Here is a 22,583-nt window from a genome sequence, read left to right on the forward strand (position 1 = left end):
GGTGGTATTGTACAACAATTGTGTAATGTTAGATCTGGTAAGTATCTAAAAAAGCGGTAAAAATACATCGCAAGTACCGTAATAGCTGGCGTAGCGACACGACTGCCGCGTAAGACAATCTGCGCACTACTAACGCAGTCAACACGTTGCGACATGTGCATATATGTACACAAAGCACGCTACGCGCGCACACACAGAAACGTTTGTGTATTGGTGATTTTATCGTTGATTTTTTCACAAATTATTTATTTCCGTCGCTCCGAATGAATAACTTTATATTATAATACTTTTATGTAATACGTAGCTATATTACGTAGGAATACAAAAATTCTGAGCCCGTATTTATTGTATTTTATATTGATAGTCTCATTTTTAAAGTCGAGTTGTAGTAAATACATATCACCGGGAGGGGAAGGTTAGTAACTTATTTTTTTTACAAAAATGTTGATAATACTAGTATATAACCACTCACCGAGATTTTTATGTCTACCGGTTTCGAGACGTACCCATCTCTTCGTCAGGACAATCACTACCACAGCATGCAAATAATACCACCCTTCACCACTATAGCACTATTTACACACTCAAAACTACACAAAATGTTTAACACATGCGATTTTTGGTCGACCCGAAGACCAACACGCGCTTAAGGTTTCAGCACAGACATGCGTTACGAGCCGAGGTTAAACATGCATTAGAATACACATATAAATGAATCAGCTTATATACTCGTAGGATGAAAGGAGTGGGCGGGGTTTGAATCGGATATTGACGAATCTTGCTTAACCGATGTTGAATCAAATAATGGACTATAAGCGTTAGTAAGTTTGCCGACTACTGGGCCGTGCTTCTGACTGAACTGCCAAGTATTGAACTATTCCATGCGCGTCTTTGAGCCGCTCGAAGGCATGCTCGGAGAAATTCCTCCCGTCTGCTTGCGTGCTGACGTAGCGTCATTCCTCACATATTTCCTCTTTTTTCTGATCAATAAGAACCACAAAACAAGTGCTGATATGAAATTTTCGTAATTTTTTCAACCCTTTCACTAAAGGGTTGAAAAAAGGTTTTCCTTGACTATTCGGCTGTCCAAACTCAAAAAACAGTAAGGGACATTTTTTTTGTAGTACGTTTTTTTTGCATTTTTGAACTAAGTAGATTCTACTTAGTCCAAAAATGCAAAAAAAAAGTACTACAAAAAATGTTCCTTACTGTGTTTTAAGTTTGGACAGCCGTATTATGTCAGCTATATTGACATTTCGACATAGATGAAGAATAATATGGAATTCGGGGTATTTACAGGGCTTACGACCTGTCATAGGCTAGGTAAAGTGATTATTTTATACACGTGTAACATACAACATTCTGCCCATGATTGACAACTACAATACTATTTTTTTGGAACTCATACATATATCATCCTCATCTATGTTGAGATGTCAAAATGTAAATATTAACTCCCAAGTGGAGAAACCCAGATTTGTGGGCAAGTATTTGGACATACCCAAATTGTTGTGGTGAAATATGCACGTCTGGGTATTTACGGGGCTTATGACCTGTCATAGACTGATGAAGTAATAATTTTACACACCATACTGCCCCTGATTGACAATCATGCTTAATTTTTTTTTAAAACTCAATTCAGAATGGGTAGGTACGCAACCCTGAGTGCCCCATCCTTTGCTGCCATTCTCCTACTCCCACCTACGATTCTTCCTCCTTTTCCTTTCCAACATTGCAGTAACGTCCTTCACCTTAAGCTCTTTCACTTACGTCTTCTCTATTGCATCAAATGTATTCTACTCACACAAGCAACGATCGCCGTTATGGTGTAGTGGTCTATGCATCACTTTGGTGCAGTTAGGGGTCGGAAGAAGAAATAATATTGTGCTATACCATTTTCGCACTTGTTGATTGTTGACCAAATTGGAATAATCTTTTTTTTCATCTTTTTCTAGACAGAAAACTCAAATCAACACCAGCTCTGAAGTCATACATCTCCAGCGGAGACGTTAGCACCGTACTTTGGCGCCCGGCCGTCCTGAGGAAGAGACAGCACCCGTCGCTGGAGGAAATGCTGTTACAGACAAACTAACTCCACTGACTCGCAAAGTCTCTCCGGATACTTCTCATTTTCGCGAGTGAGAAGTTATCAGGTATGTCTTTATAATTGATCGTTTGATTTTGAAATTAAATAAGACAGCTTTGCTGAAAAGAAGGGTACACCTCAATACAACTCATAACAATAACTTCAGAGTCAGAGTGAGATGATCTTTAAAAAAAAACTGTAAATGCAATTTTACCATTATTTTTTTATTATTTATTTAATATAGTTACAGGAGTTTTTTTAATAATTTAATTCAATTTCCAGACATTTCTATTTTACAATCTTAAAATTATTTACGCTGTTCTCTCCAATTTGTCTCCAAGAGACTAAGCTCTTCTGCTTGGAGAGGGACTTACCCATATTATTATTTTTTTATTTGTGGGTGATACAATTTATTAAAAAAAAAAAATTTAGATTTTTTTTTCTTCGATTAACATGTATATCGCTCACTTCTTTCAACAACGTCAAATATCAAAAATCGAAAATTTTCAGTTGTGCATGTTTTCGGAATGCCCAGATTATGTACGAAGTACTAAATGTACTAAAATGTACTAAAAAATGTACTAAATGGATAAGGGTTACAAGAAAAAGAAATTGTAAGGAAATGGTGCAATGCTGAGGTATGTCGCTCACTCCTTTCAACAATGTCATATATCAAAAACAAAATTTTTCAGGAGATCATCAAGTTTAAAAATATTATAAAATGTATTAAAAATAAATATCAAGCCACTGATTAAACTTTTTACTGTGCAACAGATCTTTTAAGATAAACCTGTTTTTTTTTTCCTCCATTTGAAAAATATTTAGTACATTTAAAAAAATAATTAAACAATGCCTTTTCTTCAAAATGCAAAAACAACACTTTCTGCCTACAGGGCATAGTCTGACTCCATCATTTGAAATTTGACATTTTAAAGAATTGAATTATTTAGCGGTCGAAATAATCGGGGGGGTATGCGGGAGGAGTTGAATGAATGTGGAAGGCGCGAAGAATGTTTGCAAAGACAGAGTGGTGTGGCGTTCAATTCTCTCTGCCTACCCCTGAGAGGAAACGGCGTGACGGTTAGTTAGTTACTTGATTATTTAGTTTATTTCAATGCAAGACGTCATAAATTGTATCGTCGACCAAAAAAAAACTCGCTGGATTTCAATCCAAAAATTAGTAGATTTAGACTCGAAAAATGGCCAGAGCTAAAAATAATTCATACATTTTTTATCAAATGGTTCATACATCGCTCACTCCTTTCAAGAACGTCATAAATCAAAAAACTTGATTTTTCAGGAGAACGTTTTTAAAGTTTAATAATATAATACAATGTATTAAAAATAAATATCAAGCCACTTATTGAACTTTTTATTGTGCAACAAATCTTTTTAGGTAAAACCTGAAGGTTTTTTCTCTATTTGAAAAATATTAAGTATATTTAAAAAAATAATTAAATAATATATTTTCTTCAAAATGCAAAAACAACACTTTCTGCCCTGTAGCGGGTAAATATTAAGTTAAAAATATGCCGCTTTTGCTGGGATATAGTATGGGCATTCTGAAAATATGCACAACTGAATATTTACAATTTTTGATATATGTCGTTAAAAAGGAGTGAGCGATGTATTATCAGTAAAATTAAGAAAGATGTGTTGAGATGGTTTGGGCATGTGGAACGAGTGACTGAAGAAAGTGGTCAGGTCAGAAGTCAGAATCCAGTGCACCATTCACTGTGTTCATTAAATTTTTTTCTTTGGTTAGTTGATTAATTCCACAAAAATGAATGCCAAATGAATAAATAAGGATGCAAAAGAAGGATGAAAGTAGACTGAATGCAGTCGAAATGCGATCTCTCAGAAGAATGTGCGACAAAACGGTGTATGATAGATGTTCGAAAACTGAAATAAGGAAGGAATGCAAAGCTGAGATAAGCATTATTGATAAAATTAAGATAGGTGTGTTGAGATGGTTTGGACATGTAGAACGAATGAGCGAGGAAAGAACGGTAAAACAAATTTATGAGACTAATGTAATTGGAAAAAGGAGCAGAGGAAGACCGAGAAAAACATGGCACAATCAGGTATGCCAAATACTTGAAAGTGGTCAGGTTAGGAGTCGTAATAATCGGCGGGTATGTATGAGGAGATGCATGAACGTGGAAGAGGCAAAGAATGTTTGCAAAGACAGAGTGGTGTGGCGTTCTATTCTCTCTGCCTACCCCTGCGGAGAAGCGGCGTGATGGTTAGTTAGTTAGTTATGAATAAATAAACATGTTTTTCCTATAATAAGAGTTGTGGTTCTGTTTGCAGTTGTATTGAGCGGGCCGCATGCCGCACGCGGCGCCGCTGACTGGCGCAATGTCCGCCCGCCACTCCTACTTCTACACCGTGGAGGTCGGCGACACCAAGTTCACCATCCTCAAGCGCTACCAGAACCTCAAGCCCATCGGCTCCGGCGCCCAGGGCATCGTGTGGTCAGTCTCGTCTCTATCCTTCATTCAAACAACGCGTCTTTCATAAACACTCATTTGACAAATCAATCAAGTCTTTGCCGAATCCTGGCTGATACAAAAAATGTGTATATAACTATTTTATTTTATTTATTTAGAAATTTAACAGAATATTAACATAAATATGTTTACAATAATGAATAACAAATAAAACAGGTAATTGTAATATTCCAAATATAAAATTTCACAAATGTTAAATTAGTTAAAAGTAAACAGCATATTGTTTTTTTTTTAGATATAAATAGAAATTTGCGCATAGTTGAAGCAACGGGAATAATTACCAGTTTTTTTTTTTATATATTTTTATTTTAAATGTAAACTATTTTTTTTTAAACCCTTATCCGCACCCAATGGTGCATAGGGCACTGCGTCATATAAACGCAGTGTTATCTTGATCATTTACACATGAAGGAAAGGTGATCAGCCCTCCGCTTCAGGTACCAGTCCAGGGTAATATTGAATAAATTTTACAGTGAAAAAATCACTTATATTTATTTGAACCCCCCTGGGAATCGAACCCGGGACCTCCGGAACGGTAGCCGAGCGTGCTGACCATTACACTACGGAGGCGGACAATGTAAATACTCAATGTTAAATTATTTATTATTTTTTCATTAACCCTAGATTACGGGATTTGTTTGAATGTTTTTTTTTATTTTTAATATTTGTGTTTTTATTATTTACACAAATATTTCAATTTCATACTGTTTTTGTGAGCCTAAGCGGCTCATTATTAGAAATATGTATCAAATTGTGGTAGAGCGGGTTCGAACCGAGAAACTGACTCAAGAGTCCGCGACAATAACCACGGGACCACAACCCGACGCTTAATATGAAACTGTCGTAAAATGTACGACAATAAGAAAAAAGTAGGATGTCTGAGCATCCTAGGTCGTAAGCCTTGGGATGCTCAGACTTTCAGTTATTTCATCTTCCCTCGTATAAAAATGATACGTAAGCCTTGGGATGCTCAGACTTTCAGTTATTTCATCTTCCCTCGTATAAAAATGATACATGGTTCATCTCAATTTCAGACACTTTTAATATGCATTGGTATATGTATATGTATGGGCAAAATTGCCAATAGATGGCTTAGTTTTATATGATTTTATTACAGAACTGCCATTTTTTTACTTGGATTCATAATTGAGTTACCCATTATATTTTTCTTTCTCTCTTATATTTATTTGTTATATAAAAAATGTCTAACTTGCATTCTGTAGGTATCTGGTAATTGTGTAAATGAAGATTCTTTAGAGTTCTGAAAATTAGTTGCATGATATTTTTATTTTAGATAATATGGTAAGGAAAAATATCATCCGACGTAACATGTGCAGTGGAACTTGTTTCTCTGATATGTCGTTTAACTTTTATAACATGAGTCTTCTCTTATTTGAAATTCTTTTAATAAATATTGCATACTATAATATATCGCTCACTCCTTTCAACAACGTCATATATAAAAAAAACTTGATTTTTCAGGAGATCGTTTTTAAAGTTTAAAAATATAATAAAATGTATTAAAAATAAATATCAAGTCACCTATTGAACTTTTTACTGTGCAACAGATCTTTTGAGGTAAAACCTGAATGTTTTTTCTCCATTTGAAAAATATTTAGGATATTAAAAAAATTAATAAACAATACCTTTTCTTCAAAATGCAAAAACAACACTTTCTACCCTGTAGCGGGTAAATATTAAGTTTAAAATATGTCGCTTTTGCTAGGATATAGTACATTTTCTGGGCATTCCGAAAACACGCACAACTGAAAATTGTCAATTTTTGATATATGACGTTGTTAAAAGGAGTGAGCGAAATGTTATAAAACATGTTTAGTTTCAAAACCCCCTAAACTCACTCATTTAAATAATTTGAGTTTCACAGCATACTTGTTTCCAAATCTTGTTTCTCCACTTATACATTTTATAAAATGCAAAAATAACTCCCTAAGTGGAGAAACCCGGATTTGTAAACAAGGGTTTGAACAAACCCAAAAATGTTGTGAATAAAATAATCTAGTCAAATTATAAACTGCGTAAAAATTTTAAATCATGTTTTCAAGCGTCTCTCAGTATGTAAAATAATTCGGTTAGGACATTGCATACATCTTAATAAATGCTAAATAAAAGCTTTCTCAAACCTGCCATAGGTGGCTCTAGTGAACTCGAACTTCATCATGAGATTTATGATGGTTGTAAGAGTTCCAAAAAATTTAGTGGTGTGGTTGTCAATCATGGGTAAAGTGGCAAAATGGGCAATAGAAAAATACAACATCTAAGGACGATGGGTCCGGAAATGTTGGAAACCTCTTCAATCCCTTATCCGCACCACAATTTTTCATAGGGCACTGCATCGTATAAACGCAGTGTTATCGTGATCGTTACCAGTCCAGGGTAATATTGAATAAAAATTAGAGTGAAAAAATCACTTACAGCATATTGATTAGCGGGGTTTGAAACTAAACATGATAGTGATTGCTGTTACAAATACATTTAAAAAAAGTGTCACACTTTGAAAGATCAATATAAACTGTTTGAATAAACAATAAAATAAATAATTAAAATGTAACTTTGTTTTAAAATCCCTATAAATATTTTATAATAACTTGATTATAATGTCTACCGGTTTCGAAATTAACCGCTTCTTTATCAAGACTGATTAATACTATTATTATTAGTATTAATTCTATTATTATTAGTATTAATCAGTCTCGATAAAGAAGCGGTTAGCTTCGAAACCGGTAGACATTATAATTAAGTTATAATAAAATATTTATGATGATTTTAAAACAAAGTTACATTTTAATTACAAAATGGAAAATCACAAAGTTAGTGCTTCAAATATAAATTATAATAAAATAAATCTCTGAACATTATATTAATGCGGTGCTTATCAAACAGTTTTATTGTGTCGCTGACGTTTTTCCAAATTCCTCACATTGATCAAGATTACGTTTTGCCCACTCAGTCTGATGACTCACAAATATTTTACTACTCGCTATCTGTGTGAATCATCGGGCCGGAGGGACTCTAAGCTGATGCTTGCATATTTATTAATGAAATTGTTTCTCCATCTCTGTAGTACAGTCTTGTTTGCTTTTTCTTTCACTTCCCAGCCCGCCTCGCAATCTCTGTAGCGTGTAGAGTTGTCTTTTTTATCACGCTTATTTTTAGTAGCACCGTATTTGGCCAGTTGTATTTCATATATTGCCTAGTTAGTTACTTAGTTACTTACCGCCTTTTGAACTCCAAGCCTGTGGGACTCTTGGTACCTAGAATCCAGTTTAATTGAGTGTTCAAGTTTGTATTTATATATTAAATGTTAAAATCAAACACTGATTTTTTTCACTCTACCAAATTGTATTTTATTGATAAAAAAACCACACAAAAATGATTGTGGACAATTGTTTTGCCTTGTTATGGCGTTTCGTTTGAAAATTCCATACAAAACAAGGCAAAACAATTATCACAAAATTTATTTTTATTTTAACAATATATATTTTGCTTCCGTAGTGTTATGGCAGCACGCTCGGTTACCATTCTGGAGGTCCCGGGTTCGATTCCCAGAGGGGGGTCTAAAAAATATAAGTGATTTTTTACTCTGATATTATTCAATATTACCCTGGACCGGTACTTGAAGTGGAGGGCTGATCACCTTTCCTTCGTGTGTTAACGATCAAGATAACACTGCGTTTATGATGCAGTGCCCTATGCACCATTGGGGTGCGGATAAGGGTTCGAAAAATGATGAATTAACAATATAATACAATTTAGTAGACTCAAAAAATAAGTGTTTGATTGTAACATTTAGTATATAAATTAAAATGGAGTTCTACAAATTAAACGCCAAATCTATAAATAAATATATTAAAGTTTGTATTTTCACCTGTTGATTAGGACACTTTTGTTCTCGAAACTAGTAGTGTTTACATCAGCAAACTCAAAAGTGGTCTTATGCAAGTGTTATACTGATTATTTAAATCACTAAACTTATATAAAAACACGCAAGTAAAATGGTTAAAATTGATAAAACTAAATTTTATCTTAAATACTTGATTGAAGAATTAGATTTTTCTACTCTGAATTTCAATTTGTTAGGTTTATTTTTAAATATGTCACTCGAAATATAATGCAGTAAATCTTATTTTGGGGTAGAAAGTGTAAATATTCCTTTTTTTATAGAATTACATTGTTTTATCGAAAGAAGTGTACTAAGTGACCAAATTCGGGATACTAAATCCTACAACAGTGCATATATCTTTACAATATCACACATCTTTCATATATTATAGTCTTGTAGTAAAATACAGTTAACATAAATATTTCAAATTCATACTATTTTGGTAGGTTATTAAAAATAGAAATCGAGTGTATTGTGGTGTGGGTTTGAACTCAGAAACTCTGACTCAGAGTCCGCGACACTAACCGCGGAACAGTACTTAAAAGGTGTATATTTATATATATTTGTTTATACATATATATTTTGTTTCACACTTTTTGCAGATTAATTTCATGAGATTATTTTGAAAAAAAAGGTGAATCACAATTGTTTCATCGAAGTGGACGGAAGTAAAAAATATTTCTGTTGTTTTTTTTGTCTTAACACTTTATTTACCTACGAATTATTTAAAGACTTACCTTAAAAACCAAGCAAATTTGTACTTATAACAAAAAATGCACCTTTTAACAAAATCATTAATCATTCCTGTACCAATCGTTGGTCGGCTATTCGCTGCCAACCATAAGCAACCAAACACCTATTAAATGGTTTTTCTATCCCAAATACTGGGAATAACGGCTAAATATTAATTGCCGTGGGAAACTTAGTATAAACGGGAATCGTACCACCACACAATACCACACATGCATTTGTAGGACACCACACACGCTTTTTTAGTCCACCATATGAAACCACACATGCATTTGTAGGATGCGAAAACACACTACAATTGCGTAATGCAATGTTTTCCGAGAACTCCCTCCCACTCTACCAAGGATTCCATGACAAAAACTTACTAATTGGTATTTGGTCATTCATATTATGGTTGGAAGCAAAAAGCCTAGTAGTCGGCTTTTGGTAGTTAATGTGTTAAGGTGAGTTATGTAGAAAAGTGTATACAGTGGAACTTCTAGTAACGAGTAACCCTCATAACAAGTAATTCGCATAACGTGAAACAAAATTGAGGAAAAAGTTGCTCCTTTAAAGAGCAACATTTCACATAAAGAGATACGAAAAAAGGGCAAGTCCCCTTGTCATGACATTAACTTGTGAGCCGGGACTTCCACGCTAGTCAAAACAAAAAATGTTTCGCTTAATGAGTGGTTGAAACGAATTATGCTCGTTATAAGAGGTTCCACTGTATATAATTAGTAGTTGGAACTGGCTAGGCGTTTGGCATATGATGTATCATTTCTTATTGTTTTGTTCACTTCCCTAGTTGATCAGCGATCGCGCCCGTCGCGGCCCATGTTGGGGAGTTGTATTTGCCCGCCGGTCGGCCGTCGAGGGTTAGTTAGTGCTCTGTGAGTGTGGAATATGTTTGTGAGCGTGCAATTTGGCGACACGGAGTTCCGTGTGCCGGAGCGCTACCGCGAGCTCTCCCCGCGCGGGCTGGGCGCGCAAGGGATGGTCTGGTAAGCAATGCACTCTAGCGACTATCTCCCAACTAACAGCGCGCTAACCCAACCGGAATCTCAATCTAACAATTCTCCTAATCCATGTTTTCATAGTGAATAGTTTTGTAGATGCATGATTTTAGCACTGTCGCACTTTTTGGCTCTTTGATATTTTGCATGTATTTTTCTCGGCTTGTATCAAAAATCTTTTTTTTATGCATTTGGAGGTATCGATGCAAAACCGGCACAATCCGTATTGGTATTCGGAAACTGTCGAGTGATTAAAAACAACGTCCGCCCAATCTGCTGCGTTTACAGTAAAATACGAATCAGAATTTGTTATCGCAATCCTATTCAGTAAACTTAACTGTTTACACATAATTTGCAGTTTAAAAAAATTGACAAAAGGAACATAGTACCATTTAAAAAACATCACAAGAGTAACAACAACAAAAAAAACGAATAATGAGTTTTGTTGAAAACAACAGAATATATGTGTGTGCAAACAAATACTAATAGTTTTTGTTCACACATACATATATTATTTTATTTTGAATTTTTTTTTACTTAAGTATAGCAGATTTCTATATCATTTGTAACAAATAATAGATACATGGTATTAGAAATATGCCGAGATTATTTTTTAATACTATATAAAATATATATTTATCCAATAGTTAAAAGTTGCGGACAGTAAACCTTGGCGGTTATGCATCAATGCCTCACATACTGCTTTATATCTTCTTCAGAAGTTCCTATCCTTTTCGTGCCGCGTAGTGTATACTCCGCCTGCTTTATACGTGCCTATAGTCCGCCCCCGACATGTACGCACGACACTATCTCTGCCGGAGAGACGTCGCCTGTTGGCTGTCCCTGATTGCATTCTCGTTATGTTACAGCGCTGCGTACGACACGGTGACGCAACAGAATGTGGCGATTAAGAAGCTATCCCGACCATTTCAGAATGTCACACACGCCAAGAGGGCGTATAGGGAATTCAAACTTATGAAGCTCGTCAATCACAAAAATGTAAGTCGTTATTTTTATAATATAATCTGTATTTGAAGCACTAACTTTGTGATTTTTTATTTTATTATTAAAATGTAACTTTATTTCAAAATCACCATAAATATTTTATTAAAACTTAATTATAATGTCTACCGGTTTCGAAGCTAACCGCTTCTTTATCAAGACTGATTAATACTAAAACACTATCTACTTAAGAATATTCAAAATATTTCGACGGTTAGGCAAATGAGCTTGGGTAGATCTCAATTGGCTTTATTTTTTATGTTGATTGGCAGTCACAGTCAAAAAGGATCAGGGATGATGAGTAATTGGAAACATATTTAATAATTCATTATTTTTAAAATATTTTTTTCTTTTTAAGTGACTTGAGTTTCATGACACCCTTTCGGGTAACTAGAGTAAGCTAACAGCTAACATGGGTTCACAACACTTTGAGTGTCCAAATACATGTTTACAGGCATCTCCCAGTATGTAAAATAATCCGGGTAAATAAAAGTATTCTCAATCCATGCGTGTAAATAAAAGTATTCTCAATCCAACATAGATGGCTGTTGTGAACTCAATAATGTGATCATCAAACCAAAATGCCATGAGATTGAGGTTATACAGTGTAACCTGGAAATCTGAACCCCGGATCAAGTTAACTATAGACTGATGATGGAATGGTTATTCCGAACGCGGCAGTCATGAAGTATTGATTTTAAGTGGTGTAGTTGGGTAGACACTCAACTACGAAACTGGCATCGCGGGTTCGATTCCTGCCAATTGCAAAATGAATAAAAAAAAATTTATTTTTTATAAGTCTGGGTGTTTGTGATGTATTTTTCACATTTACCTACCTTCCATATTCTTACTATCCTACCTGCAGACAAGCCTCTTAAAATAAGGGTATTGCAGGATTATTTAAAAAAAAGAAAGTATAAAAAGTAATATTAGACAAAGTGAAGGATGAATGATAAGGAGAGTATTATAATACCATACTGCAAAGTTAACAATACTTAAATAATAAATACATATCGAAATTCCACAAACTAAATTACAATTCAATATATAATTAGTATACTCTTGTCAGTAAATAATGAAAGATTTGTCGGTTAGATCATCGGGCTCCTGAACGCGTTCACGCCCCAGAGGTCCCTGGAGGAGTTCCAGGACGTGTACCTCGTGATGGAGCTGATGGACGCCAACCTCTGCCAGGTCATACAGATGGACCTGGACCACGAGAGGATGAGCTACCTGCTCTACCAGATGCTGTGCGGCATCAAGCATCTGCACTCCGCCGGGATCATCCACAGGGTGAGCCTCTCTTGTTCTCCACGCACTGCACACATCTGTGACAGTTTTAATTGTACCCACTGCTTGTTGGGCACGCAGTTTGTGACAGCATGGTACCCAAGAATATCTGAACCGAGTATTGACACCTTCTATTATTTTTCTTCAATTATTGTAATGATAAAGTTCATTCTGCCAATATCATGCTAACACATTGTTATCGGCCGGTTTTTTCATCAACCCCGACCTTTATAAGTATACTAATTAGAGTCGTATGCTAATTACAAGTAACTACAAACCCAATGCGGATCTTTACAATGTTTTTTGGCGTCTCGCGCTCTACCAAAAGCAAGCAGTAAGTAATCCTGATTTTTTTCGGTTAATCTGAAAACATAAAAAATATGTTATCAGAGAGAAATTAAAAACTGCACTACATATATGCTCTTAGTTAGACACATGACTTGAGATTACTAACGTAAATATAGATATTTTGTATTCATTTTTTTTTCTAATGTATGATACCACAAAGTATTGTTTGGATTAGAGTGGGTAAGATCCGATCATTTAGGAGATCCCCATCAGTGAATCCATACTTTAGTACTGACATAATTGATCTTTCTTTAGATAAATCGCACCGATAAGGCCCGAGAATTTTTATCACAAATATCATGACGGCTAAAAAATAAAAAATGGTTATCCAGGTATTTTACAAAACATTTAAGCTGTAAACATGACATATTATTGAGATTCTGTTATTCTTTCACTGCGGACAACAAATGTGTTCGGCCGTCGACATGTGTTTCAATATTTCAATACTATTGTGAACATTTTTGTTTTTATAAAATATTTTTTCAATGACTTGTCCTGGATGATTGCTTCCTTAACTCAACCTTGGAAAATCGAGAGTGTACTACAGTACATAATATACATATCTGTTCAGCCGCAGTTAATGATGAATCCATTTCACGAGTGTGAGTTTATGTTCGGTTTTGATTTGCAGGATCTGAAGCCGTCCAATATAGTAGTGAAGAGTGACTGCACCCTCAAGATATTGGACTTTGGTCTCGCGAGGACAGCCGGGACCACCTTCATGATGACTCCGTACGTGGTCACCCGCTATTACCGGGCGCCTGAGGTGAGGAAACATTCATTCGCCATTGCAATATAAAAAAAAAATGTATCTAACTGAATGAATTTTAATGCAATTAGACTTTCCCTCCCGGTGATATGTATTTACTACAACTCGGCTTTAAAAATGACAATATCCATATAAAATATAATAGATACGGGCCCTAAATTTTCGTATTCCTCCGGGGTCATTCATTTCATAGTTTCAAGTTGAAAGCGCTGGCATTTGACGCCTGTCAAACTGAGCTGTCATCTGAAGTATCATAATATGAGAAAAATGTTTGCCATTTACGATAATGCATCGTTCAACAAACAAACGAGATAAAAATTATTAAAACTTATTACAAAAGTGGTGATTCAAACGTAGCCACTTTTCGCGCATTATACGTGCTGATTATGGTTGTCATAATCGACCAACTACGCAAACAATCAGTATAATTGTGAAGATTTTTGAAGAGAGTGGAAGCGTCACTGATGTCGTAAGGCTGTCGTAATGTCGTTACTGATGTTTGGTGTGCTCTATGGTGGAAAGGTGTCATTGGCCCGTATTTTTTCGAAGATGCCAATGGGCGTCTGCCCATTGGCATCCGAATTGACTGTAACTGTCTGGTTACAGTCATTCTGGTGGAATGATAACCGACTTTTTTGGCCGATGATTGAAGATCGTGACTTGGACAATATGTGGTTCCAACAAATCAGGGCAACAAGAGTGAAAACTTTCCTGGTCGCGCAATTTCATGTTTTGCCGACGTCAATTGGACACCAAGATCATGCGATTTGACACCGTTTGAATTTTTTCTGTAGGGCTATGCAAAAGATCGTGTTTATGCGAATAATCCCCGAGCTCTAGATGCATTCAAATCCAACATTACTCAAGTTATGGCCGAGACACCGCCCGAAATGTGCGAAAAAGTGGTTAAAAATGACCTCAAAAGAATCGCGTGCATCGAATCTTCCCGAGGTCCATTTGAATGATATTGTTTTTTATACTTAATGGCAAAGTCCAAACTTTATTATGAAATAAAATTTTCATAAAAAATTTATCGCTGTGTGTGTTTTATTTAGCTTTTCTTTCGAAACCGGAAAATGAATGACCCTGTATAATTACGTATTGCATAAAAGTATTATATCGCTCACTCCTTTCAAGAACGTCATAAATCAAAAATCGTCAATTTTGAGTTGTGCATGTTTTCGTAATGCCCAGAAAATGTACTATATCCCAGCAAAAGCGGCATATTTTTAACTTAATATTTACCCGCTACAGGGCAGAAAGTGTTATTTTTGCATTTTGAAGAAAAGGTATTGTTTAATTATTTTTTTAAATATACTAAATATTTTTCAAATGGAGAAAAAATATTCAGGTTTTACCTAAAAAGATCTATTACACAGTAAAAAGTTAAATAAGTGGCTTGATATTTATTTTTAATACTTTGTATTTTATATTTGAACTTTAAAAACGTTCTCCTGAAATTTTTTTATTTTTTATTTATGACGTTCTTGAAAGGAGTGAGCGATATGTAATATGTATAAGGTTGTTCATTTGCAGCAATGGAAAAAAAGAATTTGTGAAAAAAATAGTGGATAAAATCACCAATACACAAACGTTTCCCAGTGTGCGTGTAAAAAGTAAGAGACGCTTACTTTGCGTACATGCACACGTCGTAGCGTGTTTAATAGTGTGCAAGTCGTCCTCTGCGGGGGTCGTGTCCCTACGTCAGCTATTGCGATGTATTTTTTTTTCTCATTTTCATATACTTCTCAGAGCTAGCATGACAAAATTATTACATTTCAACTTCAACTATGGTCAATAAAAGCAATATTTAGGAATAACAATGTTCATATTCACAATATTTTGAGTGTGTCTAAATACTTGTTCACAAATCTAGGTTTCCTCTCATGGGAGTTATTTTACATTTTTGACATCTCAACATAGATGAGGAAGATTATGGAACTGAGTAGCTGTATCCAATATATTTATGACGGTAAGATTCATTACAATGTTCAATTTGTTTGCAGGTTATTCTCGGTATGGGGTACACGGAGAACGTGGACATCTGGTCAGTTGGCTGCATTATGGGAGAGATGATACGAGGTGGCGTTCTGTTCCCGGGAACTGATCACATTGATCAGTGGAATAAAATTATTGGTAAGCTTCCATTATCTTTACAAAACACAAATAATTCTCGTAAATATGTACTACACTTGTTAAAAACTTGACTAAAGAGATTACACCACCTTGGCTCAATGGGTACAACCTTGCGCTCGAAAAGCTTGACTCAAAGGGTCATACCGCATTGTGCTCAAAAAAAATTATTAAATTAAAGAGATTACACCTCTTTTGCTCAAGCGATTACACTACACTCATACCTTGCACTCTCAAAACTTGACTCAAGGGAGTATACCACCTTGCGCTCGAAAAACTTGACTCAACAGATTACACCACATTGGCTCAAGGGGTTCACTGCCTTGCACTCTAAAAACTTCATAGGGTTACACCACCTTGGCACTTTAAAAACTTGACTGTCTTAATTATGCATTTATCTATTGATATATAATATAATGAATTTGATAAGTGAATGGATTATAGTGTATATTTGTATCTTTGCATTTAAATAATAATTATTTCATATATTTTATACAGTGCCATTTTTATAAAAACCACCCCAAGGGCGCTTCAACAAACATTCATCAAATTCAGTACTGATTAATTGAAGATATGAAATAAAACATAATATTATCAGTTTTCCCCGTTATTGATCCGAACTTTTATAATGACAGAACAACTGGGAACGCCGTCCACCCAGTTCATGACCCGGCTGCAGCCGACCGTACGTAACTACGTGGAGAACCGGCCACGTTACTCCGGGTACAGCTTCGACCGCCTCTTCCCGGACGTTCTCTTCCCGTCGGACAGCAACGAGCACAACAGGTTAAAGGTACGTTCACCCGCCATACTGAAAACATAGGCTATAATCTGTCTTCAATTCAGCAGCCAGACTCATCATAGGGGTGTCGAAATTCTCCTACATCACGCAACACCTCCGAGATCTTCCCAAGTATTTGGCAGTTGATGCTACCCATCAATTGATAAATGCGTCGATTGTAGTTTCTAGAGTCTATTATTGTAGCGATATATACACGGGTCTACCAAATAATAAAATGACTCGACTGCAATCAGTGTTAAACGTAGCGGCGAGACTAATTTTTGTAATCTCTAAATTCAGACACATCACCCTACTACTTCACCAACTACGCTGGTTACGCTTTCCCAAAAAGGTTGAGTATAAACTCTGTCTGCCCGTGTATAATATGGCTCCAGAGTAAAAAAAAAGGTCTGTGTATTCAAGACGAATTGGTTGATAGACGTCTTACGCTTCGGTCGGCTGCTACGACTGCTATGGGTAAAGTGATCTTATCAGCTCGCAACCAGCGCACTAAATTTGGCAAACGTGCCTTTGATAGCGTGAAATGTTCTTACACCAGTAGTTAGAAATAGTGAGAGTTAGATGATCTTTAAAAAATAAAAACTAAAAACGCACTTCCTTCATTACATCGCCCCACTACGTCACCAACTGCACTGGTTACGCTTTCCCGAAAGAGTTGTTAATCTGAGAATAATCCTCAATATTTGACATGCAAGAAATATTAACTACAGGAATTGATTTTTTTGTATGTGGCATGTCAGTTCTCCCCGATATTTTTAGTTGTATTGTTCCCATTCCTGGAATTGCGCATTGACCTGATTGGACGGTGTGTGGGTTCGCAGGCGTCGCAGGCGCGGGACCTGCTGTCGCGCATGCTGGTGATCGACCCCGAGCGCCGGATATCGGTGGACGACGCGCTGCTGCACCCGTACATCAACGTGTGGTATGACGAGGGCGAAGTCAATGCTGTGAGTATTAATTATAGGTCTACTGCCACTCCAGCCACACTCGTAAGTTTAGTAGTGAACCTATCTTGTACCTATTCTATCTCCGTTCTTTTACTTTGCTCCACGCACTCATGCCCGGGACCCATCGCGAGCCGTACGGGATAATTTCACACAAAATGCTCTTTATCTCTTCTCATAATATTGTTTGCATTAACGATTTTCTTTCATTATAATTTTATAAATGAATATTGTGAAATATGCCCTCTGCTTGGGAAAACTCAGTGAAGGCACATAATTGTGATTCGTATGCTTTTTAATAGTAAATACTAAATTTTAAACTGTATTTTCCAGAGAATATTAACATTATTATTAACGGGACCCATTGCTATCCGTACGGGACAATTTCACTTCAAATACGCGAATAATTATCTTCTCACAATATTGATTGCAGTAAAAATTTTCTGATATTGTAATTTTATAAATAAGTGTTGTAAAATATGCCCTCGACACGGGAAAACTCAGTGGAGGCACATTATTAAAATTTGTACATTTTTAATACTATAGACCGATTTTTAAACTGGATTTTCTGAAGAATATTAAAAATTGTTAATTCATACCTGTTTTGGTCAAACGAAATGTGATTATTATGCAATGTCAAAAATAAAAATAAAAAAATCATTAAAAAAGAAACTAAATAGAAATATATAAGAACTATTTATAAATAGATAATGGAAGCAGGTAGATCTGAAATAGATCCCATCATTCAGCCATGTCATATTTGATTGCATGTCAAAAACAATTTTCATTAATACACTTTTATAAATAGTATTAATATACTCTCGGCACGGGAAACCTCAGTGAGGGCACGTTATTTTAATTATGTATATGATGAAGTAAATAAATAAATAAGATAATCATTGTATGCATTTTTTTTTAATAGTTTTGAGTAAAACACTATTTAAAATATATTAAAACAATAATCATTAAATAATAATTAAATCATTGAAATAACTACCCCTTATTGAAATTACATTCTTCAAACCCTTATCCGTACCCAATGGTGCATAGGGCACTGCATCATATAAACGCAGTGTTATTTTAATCGTTAATACATGAAGGAAAGGTGATCAGCCCTCCGCTTCAGGTACCAGTCCAGGGTAATATTGAATAAATATTAGAGTGAAAAAATCACTTATATTTATTTGACCCCCCTGGGAATCGAACCCGGGACCTCCAGAACGGTAGCGTTACACTACGGAGGCGAACAAATTTAAATTGAATTAAAATTATGTACTAGGCTTTTTTTTAATAATAATGTATTTACAAATTATTTTTTAAACGAAAATTAAAATATGCATTCTAGGTCTGATGCAGATATTTGATCCCCGACATGAGTGTGTTAAAAGTATTTATTTTACTTAGTAATATCACTTTTTTTTATTTATTATATTTTAACATTACGATTTTGCTTTTTTACTCTTCAAAATTTGGTTTTTGATCCGGACACTTTGTATTAGTATTTATTATCTAGTCCATAGGTTCCCAAACCTATATGACCCATGGCCCCCCTTACGACACAAAATTACTCAAGGCCCCCTAGAAATTAAGTTTTTTTTTTAAATTTAAATAAACAGATAAATGTAGTGGAGCCATTTTATAATTTTTGCAGTTGTCTAGTTCACAAATATGATTGACGTAAGACGCCGTTTGCAAAAAATTATAACATCTTCCGATAGGGTCATAAATTTTGTGCTATCCTGTATTTACTTATAGTGTCATAAATAAGATAAGCGGACGCTTACATTGTTGAGTAACGAATATTTTTTAAACAATCCTAATGAGAAAGGCGAACCTGATGTACAATTACGAACCTGATGAAAAATCATTGAAAAAAATATACAACTACTCGAAGACTATTACAAAAATTTATTCGGCGACACCTTATATTGAGAACCTCTGAAAATTGGAAATAAAAAAAAATCATAAATGGTCCTTTTATTTGAAAAAATTGTCTGGTACATTGCAAATGAGTGCCGTTTTTGAGAAATCTTACTTTAAAGAAAACCTGAGGATTCTTTTACCTACTTTTTCAATAATATATCAAAGGTAGGGCATTTAAACAAATGTAAATTTGTGTGTAGAATAAATTTGAATGACATTTTTAAGAAATGTGAAGCTGGAGATTGTAAAGTATGTTATCGGTAAAAGTATAGATTTTTACTTTCATTCATTTGTCGTTAAAATATGATTTTAGGTTGAAATAAAATACCAAATATGTAGGAATTAATTCATTTAAGGTTATGTTTATTTAAAAATATATATTTATGTACATATTAGGAATATGGTTGAAAGATGTTTACTTTTTATGGTGTTCCGGTTATAGCGTTATTTTAGACTCAATTTGATCTGGAATAGTTTGTAAAATTAACTATTTATTTAGTCAATACCTGCATTCATTATTATTATTATGTTATTATGTTATTCATAAATGGTCAATACATATTAATATTTATAAATTATCAGTAAAAACGGTCAGTAAAAAATACAACCTATTTGTCACTAGTATGTATCTAGTTGGTTGTGGGTTATGTTAGTTTTGGTTTTGTTTAGTTTACTTAGATTACATCGTTTCATTACAATGTTGACTGTTATATATATTGATATATCGGTAAATATCTGACCGTTTTCTAAATATTTATCATTCACAGTGGGAATCAATTAACAGATATGTTTAATATGAAAATTGTTTGATGCTTCAGGGTTTTAAGAAATTCCATGTGTTCAAAAAGTATTTGAGTTTTTTTTTTACTTGGAAACATATATAAAATTGCATTTTTCACTGGAAATATGGAGGGTACATTCAAAGACTTATAAAAAAAATAAGATCTTGTACTTTTTGAACAGACTGTAATACTTGATTTTGAGAAAAGAAATTCTACTATTTTTCTTCTTAACACATTGTTTGCGGGAAACGCTTAAAATCTCTTAGCGGGAGACGCTTATAAGCGTTCTATTTGCTTACTTTTGATACAGCATGAAACATCAAAAAACATTGTATAGATCAGAGTTGGGTTTGCGGTTACTTGTGATTAGTATACGACCCTGATTAGTGTACTAATTAAAGTCGGGGTTGAAGAAAAAACTGCCCGCCAACAATGTGTTAAATGATTCCCACTTTGCATATAATACTTACTGATCTATCTTGTTTGTGTATGAACCGAAACTTAAGTCCTTTCCGGGTTGGCCAATACCCAGTAGGTTAGTTGAAGTTTGGTGTCGGTTTGTGTGTTGTGTCTTTATTCCCAGTGAGCGGCTTTAGTTGAACTGTCAGATTGGCTAATTCCCAGTGTGTTATGCAGCCGGCGCCCGGGCCGTACGACCACAGCGTGGATGAGCGCGAGCACACCGTGGACCAGTGGAAGCAGCTCATCTACCAGGAGGTCATGGAGTACGAGGCGCAGCACAATGCCCAGCCGCAGCCCACCACCTCCGCCACCCCGCCCGACCCGCCCACCTAAGCGGATCGCGCCCCCGCTTACTTTGCATAATATGACAGTACAAATAGCCGTGTGAAACAATTCCGAGACCTTTCCGTCATCTTTCAATATAAATTTGATTAAATTTGAATAATCCACTTACTAGCAAGTAGGTTGAAACACCGATCAAACAGCCGAGCGAAACAATTTCAATACCTTTACAACTCGATTATCTTTCAATTTTGATCTTACTACACTTTTTGCCAAGTAACGTTCAAACATCGGACATTATGCAATTTTTTTCCCTAATAAATTTACACATTTTATTATCTCATGATTATTCAAGAGATGTCTTTACTAGCGATGTCTTTAGTATGCCATAATTATCTCAAAAGATGTCTCTGCTTGTTCAAATAAGGACACTGTCAAAAACACTTGACTTTAGTTAGTAAAATGACTTGGTAAATTGAAATTTTGCACGGGCAGCGAGAAGTAGTGACGCAACTGTGTCAGTTAAAAGATTAATAAAATATTAACTTCTCCTTAGTTCGAAGCAAAATGATGGATAAACATTCAACACGTTCTGTGCGTCGAACACGGCTCCCGTGTCCATACAAATATTGCAGCCATGTGTTGGCGGGAGTCGTGTTGAATAAAGATAAGGATTTGTAGCCAATTTTGTGAATTTTGAAAACACGAAAGAATATACTTATTTATGATGTTTAAATAGAAAGTAGAATTTGTTCGAAAATTTGTGAAATTATATTTTTTTTTACTCACTGAATGTCTTAAAAAAATTGCATTACTCATTATAAACTGTGATAACATCAATAAAATAACTCAATAAATAAAAAAAATTAAGTCAGTCAAGTTTGAGTCACCTTCTGAGAGCGTGTGGACAAATGATATTTGTCATTAGTTTGAAAATACTATGGATGGCGTAATGATTGCCAGTCAAAAGACGAATTCCATTGCATATGTTTCTAATTTTAACCGACAGCCATACGCACTATATGTATGGTTTATACAGCTGCCGTCCTTGCCGTAACTCGTAGTATTTAAATTGAAAGATGATTGAAATATAAATTGGAATTATTTCACGATTTGTATTCAGAAAGCTCCCATCTTTTTGTCATATTTTTTCCTTATATATAACTTTGTCTCCACATAAGTTATCATTAAGTCGGACAATCTTCACTGGATCTTGTGATGTCACCTGTCATATTATGCTTAGTTGAGTATCCGATAAGTCATAGAGATCTTCACTTGTGAAATGTTAGTTATTGTTGTCTGTTATCGACACTTTAGTGAGTTGGTTAGTTGAATGTTGTGCATTTTTGCGAGAGACTAATCATTTCTTACAGAGTTTTGACAAAATGAATTGATAGTTTTCGACAGGGCTTCAAAGGTGTAATGTATTTTGAATAAGAAACTGAGGCATTGATAATTTATTTTTTAAACCTATTCTTTAAAATTGTGAACAATAGGGTCTTTTCGTGCCATTTTTAAATTAAATTATACTTAGTAAATACCACTATTTCTTAAAAACTATTGTGACACGCGTTTCAATGCATTCCGTATTGTTTTCGAAC

General features: G+C 34.9%; 1 protein-coding gene across 9 annotated transcripts in view; it reads left to right on the forward strand.

The window, feature by feature from the left end:
- bsk (mitogen-activated protein kinase dJNK) overlaps positions 1-21,848 on the forward strand; it is a 192,706-nt gene extending 170,858 nt beyond the window's left edge. For 4 of the 9 annotated variants that reach the window (XM_088260369.1, XM_088260367.1, XM_088260368.1 and 1 more), the window contains 9 exons: positions 1,956-2,153; positions 4,400-4,563; positions 11,115-11,244; positions 12,343-12,540; positions 13,517-13,651; positions 15,661-15,790; positions 16,423-16,580; positions 17,411-17,578; positions 20,875-21,848. In XM_088260369.1, the coding sequence (XP_088116495.1) occupies positions 4,418-4,563; positions 11,115-11,244; positions 12,343-12,540; positions 13,517-13,651; positions 15,661-15,790; positions 16,423-16,580; positions 17,411-17,578; positions 20,875-21,033 (1,224 nt within the window). In that variant the 5' untranslated portion in view covers positions 1,956-2,153; positions 4,400-4,417 and the 3' untranslated portion in view covers positions 21,034-21,848. Of the gene's footprint in view, positions 1-1,955; positions 2,154-4,399; positions 4,564-10,037; positions 10,234-11,114; positions 11,245-12,342; positions 12,541-13,516; positions 13,652-15,660; positions 15,791-16,422; positions 16,581-17,410; positions 17,579-20,862 lie in introns of those variants that run through there. The other 5 variants (XM_088260375.1, XM_088260374.1, XM_088260371.1 and 2 more) reach the window with 5 other exon arrangements.
- Positions 21,849-22,583: the final 735 nt, after the last annotated feature.

This window comes from Brachycentrus maculatus, unplaced genomic scaffold (genome assembly GCF_059751285.1).
Source record: "Brachycentrus maculatus isolate JH-2025_06_01 unplaced genomic scaffold, ASM5975128v1 h1tg000134l, whole genome shotgun sequence".
NCBI classification, from domain to species: Eukaryota; Metazoa; Arthropoda; class Insecta; order Trichoptera; family Brachycentridae; genus Brachycentrus; species Brachycentrus maculatus.